Genomic DNA, 9,469 nt, shown 5'->3' with positions numbered 1-9,469 from the left:
ACTTCTCAGATAGAGTTCAGTGTGTTAAATCAGAGGGCCTGTTGTCCGGACCTCTGGCAGTCTCTAATGGGGGTGGCACAGGGTTCAATTCTCGTGCCGACTCTTTTCTCTATATATATAAATGATGTCGCTCTTGCTGCTGGTAATTCTCTGATCCACCTATACGCAGATGACACCATTCTGTATACACACATCTGGCCCTTCTTTGGACACTGTGCAAACAAACCTCCAACCGAGCTTCAACGCCATACAGCACTCCTTCCGTGGCCTGACTTAGAATATGTGGACAACTACAAATACTTAGGTGTCTGGTTAGACTGTAAACTCTCCTTCCAGACTCACATTAAGCATCTCCAATCCAAATCTAGAATCAGCTTCCTATTTCGCAACAAAGCCTCCTTCACTCATGCTGCCAAACATACCCTCGTAAAACTGACTATCCTACCGATCCTTGACTTTGGCGATGTCATTTACAAAATAGCCTCCAATACTCTACTCAGCAAACTGGATGTAGTCTATCACAGTGCCATCTATTTTGTCACCAAAGCCCCATATACTACCCACCACTGCGACCTGTATGCTCTCATCGGCTGGCCRTCACCCAAACCCACTGGCTCCAGATCATCTATTAAGTCTTTGCTAGGTAAAGCCCCACCTTATTTCAGCTTACTGGTCACCATAGCAACACCCACCCGTAGCATGRGCTCCAGCAGGTATATTTAACTGGTCATCCCCAAAGCCAACACTTRCTTTGGCCGCCTTTCCTTCCAGTTTTCTCTTGCTAATGACTGGAACGAATTGCAAAAATCACTGAAGCTGGAGTCTTATATCTCCCTCTCTAACTTTAAGCATCAGCTGTCAGAGCAGCTTACTGTACCTGTACACAGCCAATCTGTAAATAGCACACCCAACTACCTCATCCCCTTATTATTACTTACCCTCTTGCTTTTTTGCACCCCTGTATCTCTACTTGCACATCATCATCTGTACATCTATCACTCCAGTGTTAATGCTAAATTGTAATTATTTCACCTCTATTTATTGCCTTACCTCCCTAATCTTCTTCATTTGCACACACTGTACAAAGATTTTTCTATTGTGTTATTGACTGTACGTTTGTTTATGTGTTGTTTATGTGTATCTCTGTGTTGTTGTTTTTGTCACACTGCTTTGCTTTATCTTGGCCAGGTCGCAGTTGTAAATGAGAACTTGTTCTTAACTTGCCTACCTGGTTAAATAAAGGTGAAATATCTATTTTTTTAATGATGAAAGTGAGATGAGCTCTCATTTTTATGTCTCTGTGTCCAGAATGAAGGAAGTTGGAGGTATTCAGTTATTGCGCTAACGCTAGTTAGCATTGGCTCTTGAAACTACCTCTAACTTCCTTCCTACTGGACACCCATATACATGGATGAACTTCTCCCTCTCTGTCACGGATGCCATGGTTGCCTTTAGTTTGAAGATGTAATTCGGAGACAGGTGTTTATACAACTGCCTTCAGCTGTGTTCTCTTTTCGACTACTTCCGCATATTTGCAATTCAACGCAAACATTTTCTCCATCTCTGATTCCACTGGGAATTCCACTGATTTCAAAACTCGGTAATCCAGAAAGGGTTAGGGTTAGCATTACTTTTAGCATTACTTTTGCAGTAATTCGTGATATCGTTCAAAAAAGCTGCGTTAGAAAGATTACCTATACATACTGAGCAGTTTATGTTGTAGACAGAAGCCTGCTACATGGCAGACCAATTCGAACTCATCTCCCGGCATGTCCAGCCCAARCATGGCTAGCGGYAAGGTTCCTGTCTTTTTTCGTGGCTTAACCAACTAGGCTAGTAATTTAACCATTTTATTCTTATTTARAGATGGTGTACACGTTTGATGGCATTTATGCCAAAAAAAGCATTTTGATAAAAAATAAATGTTTACGTTCAAATGCCTCTCCTGTGAAGTAGTGACGTGCAACTTATGTGTAGTTTCCTGAAACTAGTCACATATGGAAACAACGTCAAGGCACAACCTTTTGTCATTAGTCACACTTCCCAAACAAACAACCGTTGCCCGAAACTGTGACAGCAACTCCGGCCAATTTTAATTAAGCAAACATCTGATAAGGTTGGTTCCCTGTTCAAGAGTACGTAATGATAAGAACACGAGGATAGAAGGCCAGTTCATGACTTCAAGCAAAGGTGTCTGACATCAAACAGGAAGGGAAGCTAAAATGGGCACCTCAGTGATTCAGCATATCGGCTTCATTCTGGGTGTGTTGGGACAGTTTTTAGTATCTGCTGCTACAGCCATGGATATGTGGGGTTTACAGGACCGGTCTTTCTCAGTCATAACAAGTGTTTACACTTACTCTGGACTCTGGAAATCATGTGTAGAAAACTCATCTGGAATGACCCAATGCAGGCCTTATTTTACCATACTAGGGCTGCCAAGTAAGGTTTGCTTTATTGACTTGTAAGAAGTTAAACATGATGTTTCTTTGATATACATTTAGCAAATATAAATGTCAATGGATGGTCAGCACTGTTAACTTGATCTCGATCGAGCTTTGTATGTCGAGTGCCTCTCAAGGGTGRGACTCTAGATAAGATATGGTATTTGTTTCTATTAGTTGATATTAATAAGCGTTATAAAACAAACTTTTTTTTCTTTCACTTGACTGGAAACTAAAAACTATTTTGAGCATGTCTAATCTAGTTTCTTCAGCAACGTTTAATCTTTAAAAGTGTGTGTTAAAGGCGGGAAGTGATATTATCTTCCATATAGTTTAGACAGTGGGTCATTTTAATGTGAGTAGAGTGTAGGGCCATGATCAATAAAAGGTAACGTTMTTTTTGTCTCAAAGGTTTTATTGATTTAAACATGTTTCATAGAGCAGTTAAATCTTTAAATAATTTGCAAATTAAATTCAAGAACAGGAAGTGAGATTATCTTCCAGGCACAAAATATAGGTAAATGGCCCATGAAAACAGGAGAAGTATAGGGCCCTAATCAATAAAACATTTTTGTCATTTGGATGTACATTTGAAAATGAATGTAGTTTTAGTTTTTTTAATGTTGGAACATCTATGATCTAAATTAAATACCACAGTACTTTGGTAGATACGTATGATACACACAATCACAGGTCATTACTTAAGTTTCAAAGTAAGACTTTTATCTGACGTCTGGTTTTGTTTGACCCGTAGTTATGCTCCAAGCTGTGCGGGCACTGATGATAGTGGGGATAGTTCTGGGAGCCATCGGCTGTCTGATCGCCATCTTWGCCCTCAAGAGTCTGAAGATGGGAAATATGGAGGACAACGTCAAGGCTACCATGACACTGACCTCTGGGGTCATGTTTCTGCTTGCAGGTGAGGTGATGTTTTTTGCCAAAGTTTTGGTGATGTTCCTGCTCGCAGGTGAATCCTTTCTTGACACCACACTCCAAAAAGAAAATCTTGCAGGCTCTGGGTTTTTTTCATCTTGATTATTGTCCAGTTGTGTGGTCGAGTGCTACAAGGAATGKCCTAGACTGCAGCTGGCCCAGAACAGAGCTGCACGTCTTGCTCTTCATTTTATTCAGAGGGCTAATATAAATATTATGCATGCCAGTCTCTCTTGGCTAAGASTTGAGGAGAGTGACTGCATCACTTTTTATAAGAAACATTATGTTGAAATTTCTAAATTGTTTGCATAGCCCACATGCAAATTGCAATTACACACACACTTACCCCACCAGTCATGCCACTAGGGGTCTTTTCACAGTCCAAAAAATCCAAAACAAAGTCAAGAAAGCATACAGTGTTATATAGAGCCATTATTTTATGGAACACCCTTTGATCTTATATTGCTCAAATGAACAGCAAACCTGGTAAAAAAAAAGATGAAGCAACACCTGATAGCACAACGCCTCTCCCCTATTTGAAGTTTGTGTGTATTGTGGTTAACCGTGGGGTGTTGGGTTGAGCGTGCAGAGATGGTCACAGAGACAAGGAGGTTCCAGTCAGAAAACACAACTTTATTASGCAACAGAAATAAACAGAACACCAAAATAACTTAGGGTTGGCTTGGTCCTTCTCCTCATGTGTGGCTCCGTGCCTCCAAGAGCTTTGTTCCCCTCTGTATGTTCACTTGCCACTCTCTTTGTCCACCTCACGGTGTGCCATGGTGCTCCCTTTATGTGGCCTGCATGGCTGGTTGGCACTCTCCACTAATTACCTCTACTTGGTGCCATCAGTATCGGGGTGCCCAGCCCGTGTACTCCCAGCAGAGGGAGCCAACGTCGCGGCATTTACCTCCCCTCTATCACCAACCCCCGGGGTAGATCTCTTTAGCCTCTCTGTGCTTTTCTTCCCCCTCCCTGCATGGAATCTCTCTGCCCAGGCCCCTTTCAGCAGGTCCTGGGTGTTTTGGTCAGGAATTCCTCCAGGCTCTGGGGGTTCTGCAGGCTCTCCGCCGCCTTCATCTCATAGGGGAGGGCCCGAAGATACCGATCCAGGACGACCTTATCGATTATCGGGAGGGCCAGTACGTCGGTCAGTAGCCAGCCCTTGGTAAGGCACACCAGGTCGCTCATCTGAGCGTGGAGAGAGATAGTGGAGTCGAAGGCCCAGTTGTGGACCAATCCATAACAGCTCAGGATCTCGTGTTTGAGTCCCTCATAATTTGCTAACTGGTCGGCGTTCAAGTCGAAGTAGGCCTTCTGGGCCTTCCCGGCGAGGTAGGGTGCTAAAAAGCTGGCCTACTTGGGCTTGGGCCTTCCTTCCCTCTGCACCGTCATCTCGAAGGTGCACAAATACGTCTCCACATCATCTTCCTCCATTAGCTTGACCAGGAACTGATTTAGGCCAGACTCCTGAGCCATACCACCCTTCAACTGGGCTACCTCRGCTGCCAGTCAGAGGTTTTGTTGGTGCTGCTCCTCCTGCGCTTGCTCCTGGCGAGCCTGTTGCGTCTGCTGGCTGAGGATAAACTGAACCACCAGTTCCTCCATGGTAATCTCCGTATGCTTAAATGTATGTAGTTCTGTCCTTGAGCTATTCTTGTCTATGAATGTTCTGTCATGTTTTATGTGGACTGTAGGAAGAGTAGTTGCTGCTTTTGCAACAGCTAATCGGGATCTTAATAAAATACCAAATACCAAAATACCATGTTATGGATTGTATTGTGGTATTGTTTTGATGTTTTGATATTGATGTTCATAACTGTCAAGCCAAATCATTCTGATTTAATTTTGGGTTTAAAGTAAAAGAAAAACYTCTGTGATCTGAAAGTGACAATTGACAAATTTTCTTCTTCTTCCTAACCAAAATGTAAATATATTTTTACTCCTCCTAGGTGTCTGTGGCATTGCTGGAGTGTCTGTCTTTGCCAACCTAATCGTGTCCAGCTTCCGGTTCACCACCTATGCAGGCAGTAGATATGGAGGAGGAGGAGTGCTAGGAGGACTTGGAGGATCTCTCACTCCCAGGTACATTAACTGCAACATGAGTAGGATTCACTTCTCCCAAATGGCACCCTATCCTTTAGAGTCTGGTCAAAAGTAYTGCACTATGTAGGGAATAGTGTCATTTAGGAGGCTACTTTGGTGTATAAACTGTAATCAATCATAATGTCAAGATGGCAATTTGCCAAGTTGTCATTTTTTATGTTTCAGTGTATCACTTCTGTTTTTCAGGTACACCTTTGGCACCGCCCTCTTTGTGGGGTGGATAGGCGGGGCTGTGTTGGTCGTAGGAGGAGTTATGATGTGTATTGCCTGCAGAGGGATGATTCCATCAGAGAAGCGACTAGGGTAAATTCCATTTTATCCACCAGAAAATTAGAGTTCTACGCTAGAACCATGCTCTTCATCCTCTTTCTTATTCTTACTCACAAATATTAATAATAATTATACATTTATTTTAATAATTTCGTTTTATTTCTGTCCTCAGTTATGGGGTGGCCTACAAAGCTGCGTCCCAACACACAACAGTGTACAAGGATGACACGAAACCCAGACTCGCCTATGACGAGTCTTTCAGAGCCCAGAGTATGAATGGAAGACACTCCAACCAGCAATATGTGTGAAGAATATAATATTATGTACTAGTTAGAGGGTCTCTGAAACTAAACAATACTATTTTGATATTTCAATGACAATCTCGTGCAGCTCTAAGGGGCTTAGAAGATTGCATAGGGTTGCTATGAAGGAAAACCTTTTTCAGGTTTGATTAGTTATTTTTGTACTTGGATCTCTCTTATATTTTGGGCTCCCGAGTGGCGCAGTGGTCTAAGGCACTGCAACTGAGTGCTAGAGGCATCACTACAGGCCCTGGTTCGATTCCAGGCTGTATCACAACCAGCCGTGATTGGGAGTCCCACAATTGGCCCAGCGTCGTCCAGGTTAGGGTTTGGCCGGGGTAGGCCATCATTGTAAATAAGAAATTGTTATTAACAGACTTGCCTAGTCAATATAAAAAATATTCTGTGATTTGTTATTATGCATTTAAGGGGACAATATTGTAATTTTCTAATGCGTATTAAAAGTAAACAGAATTTCAAAACACTATTCTTGTCTTTTTATACTCTTATGCAGCATTAAATATACATAAAAAATGCTGATAAACAACACATTTTCTCATGTCAATMATTTATTTGGACATAATAGAAATATGTTATTAATGTATGAATGCATTTGCATAAACTAACCCACAGACAGTAACTCTGGAACCGTACAAGCTAGAAACACCAAACCAACTTACACATCTGCATTCTACTCTAACATCAAATTCTTTAAACCTTTTATTAACTATACACATTTGCATAAATTAGCATCATATAATTCACCAACAGTAATTCTTGAACAGTTCAAGCTGGAGAKACCAAACCAAATTTTAATCGACTTAACTTTTCTKATTTGCATAGATTAGCAWAAAATAATCCACCAACAGTAACTCTTGAACTGTTCAAGCTACATACATCAAACCAACGTTCACATGTTCAGGTTATCCTAACTTTAAATTCAAAATAATTTTTTATCGACTATAACTATATACATTTGCATAATATAACTCACCCACAGTAACTCTTAAACCGTTCAAGCTAGATAGCCTGAACATATGAAAGTTGGTTTGGTGTATGATAACTTTTCATCTACCTACGTTTTCAACCATAATCAGTCACCAGTACTATAGCGCTCGCTCATTCGCTCTCTCTCTCGCTCGTTTGCTCTCTCTCTCTCTCGCTCGTTCATTCTCTCGCTCATTCACTCTAGCTCGCTCTCTCGTTCGTTCTCTCGCTCATTTGCGCTCTATCGCTCATTCGCGCTCTCTCCCTCTCGCTCATTTGCGCTCTTCCTCGCTCTCTCGTTCATTCTCTCGCTCATTCGCTCTCCCTCGCTCTCTCGTTTGTTCGTTCTCTACTCATTTGCTCTCTCTCTCCGCTCGCTCTCTCGTTCGCTCATTCGCGCCTCTCCCTCTCGCTCATTTGCGCTCTCTCGCTCTCTCGTTCATTCGCTCTCCCTGCTCTCCTCGTTTGTTCGTTCTCTCACTCATTTGCTCTCTCTCTCCGCTCGCTCTCTCGTTCGCTCATTCGCGCTCCTCTCTCTGCTCATTTGCCGCTCTCTCGTTCATTCTCTCGCTCATTCGCTCTCCCTCGCTCTCTCGTTTGTTCGTTCTCTCATCATTTGCTCTCTCTCTCCGCTCGCTCTTCGTTCGCTCATTCGCGCTCTCTCCCTCTCGCTCATTGCGCTCTCTCGCTCTTCATAGTTCATTCTCTCGCTCATTCGCTCTCTCTCTCTCTCTCTCTCTCTCTCTCTCTTTAAAAGGTTTTAACTTGGGTCAATTCTTTTGGGTAGCCTTCCACAAGCTTCCCACAATAAGTTGGGTGAATTTTGGCCCATTCCTCCTGACAGAGCTGGTGTAATGGAGTCAGGTTTGTTGGCCTCCTTACTCGCACACACTTTTTCAGTTCTGCCAACAAATATTTTATGGGATTGAGGTCAGGACTTTGTTGTCCTTAAGCCATTTTTCCACAACTTTCGAAGTATGCTTGGGGTCATTGTCCATTTGGAAGACCCATTTGTGACCAAGCTTTAACTTCCTGACTGATGTCTTGAGATGTGTTTCAATATATCCATATCGTTTTCCTACCTCATGATGCCATCTATTTTGTGAAGTGCACCAGTCCCTCCTGCAGCAAAGCACCCCCACAACATGATGCTGCCACCCCCGTGCTTCACGGTTGGGATGGTGTTCTTTGGCTTGCAAGCTTCCCCCTTTTTCCTCCAAACATAACGATGGTCATTATGGCCAAACAGTTCTGTTTTTCTTTCATCAGACCAGAGGACATTTCTCCAAAAAGTATGTTTGTCCCCATGTGCAGTTGCAAACCGTAGTCTTGCTATTTTATGGCGGTTTTGGAGCAGTGGCTTCTTCCTTGCTGAGTGGCCTTTCAGGTTATGTTGATAGACTCGTTTTACTGTGGATATAGATACTTTTGTACCCGTTTCCTCCAGTATCTTCACAATGTCCTTTGCTGTTGTTCTGGAATTGATTTGCACTTTTCGCACCAAAGTACGTTAATCTCTAGGAGACGGAACACGTCTCCTTCCTAAGTGGTATGACGGCTGCGTGGTCCCATGGTGTTAATACCTGCGTACTATTGTTTGTACAGATGAATGTGGTACCTTCAGGCGTGTGGAAATTGCTTCCAAGGATGGACCAGACTAGCGTAGGTCTACAATTATTTTTCTGAGGTCTTGGCTGATTTCTTTTGATTTTCCCATGATGTCAAGCAAAGAGGCACTGAGTTTGAAGGTAGGCTTTGAAAAAATTCCACAGGTACACCTCCAATTGACTCAAATGATGTCAATTAGCCTATCAGAAACTTCTAAAGTCATAAAATAATTTTCGGGAATTTTCCAAGCTATTTAAAGGCACGGTCAACTTAGTGTATGTACACTTCAGTGAGTAATCTGTCAATTGCTGGAAAAATGACTTGTGTCATGCACAAAGCAGATGTCCTAACTGACTTGCCAAAACTATAGTTTGTTAACAAGAAATTTGTGGAGTGGTTGAAAAATGAGTTTTAATTACTCCAACCTAAGTGTTTGTAAACTTCCGACTTCAACTGTACCAAAACTACTGACCACAACTACTCACCACATCTACTCACTACAACCACACAACTATTGACACCACAACTACTGAACCAAACATCTTACGACCTAAACCACAAAACTACTGACCACAACTAATGACTTCTACTGAGCAAAACTACTAAACCACACCTACTGACCACAACCACAAAAATACTGAGCACAACTACTGACTGCAACCACACAACTACTAACCACAACTAATGAACCAAACAACTACTTACCAAAGCTACTGCCGAAAACAACTGATCACAACCACACAACTACTGACCACAACTTCTGACCAAAACCACACAACTACTGACAAAAACCACACAACTAATGACCACAACCACACA

General features: G+C 42.3%; 1 protein-coding gene across 2 annotated transcripts; it reads left to right on the top strand.

Moving 5' to 3' along the window:
- Window positions 1-1,974: 1,974 nt before the first annotated feature.
- Window positions 1,975-6,537, top strand: LOC112073114 (claudin-18). Of its 2 annotated transcripts, none has more exons than XM_024140467.2 (5): window positions 1,975-2,262; window positions 3,199-3,363; window positions 5,330-5,462; window positions 5,670-5,786; window positions 5,926-6,537. In XM_024140467.2, the coding sequence occupies exons 1-5, from the start codon at window positions 2,223-2,225 to the stop codon at window positions 6,059-6,061; spliced, it is 591 nt and encodes a 196-aa protein (XP_023996235.1). In that variant the 5' UTR covers window positions 1,975-2,222; the 3' UTR covers window positions 6,062-6,537. The 2 variants fall into 2 exon arrangements, with proteins under 2 accessions (XP_023996235.1, XP_023996234.1); XM_024140466.2 differs by having other exon boundaries at window positions 1,977-2,442.
- The last annotated feature ends 2,932 nt before the right edge of the window (window positions 6,538-9,469 follow it).

The sequence above is a fragment of the Salvelinus sp. IW2-2015 genome, unplaced genomic scaffold (assembly GCF_002910315.2).
Source record: "Salvelinus sp. IW2-2015 unplaced genomic scaffold, ASM291031v2 Un_scaffold2152, whole genome shotgun sequence".
NCBI classification, from domain to species: Eukaryota; Metazoa; Chordata; class Actinopteri; order Salmoniformes; family Salmonidae; genus Salvelinus; species Salvelinus sp. IW2-2015.
This window is presented reverse-complemented; position numbering and strand designations above follow the sequence as displayed.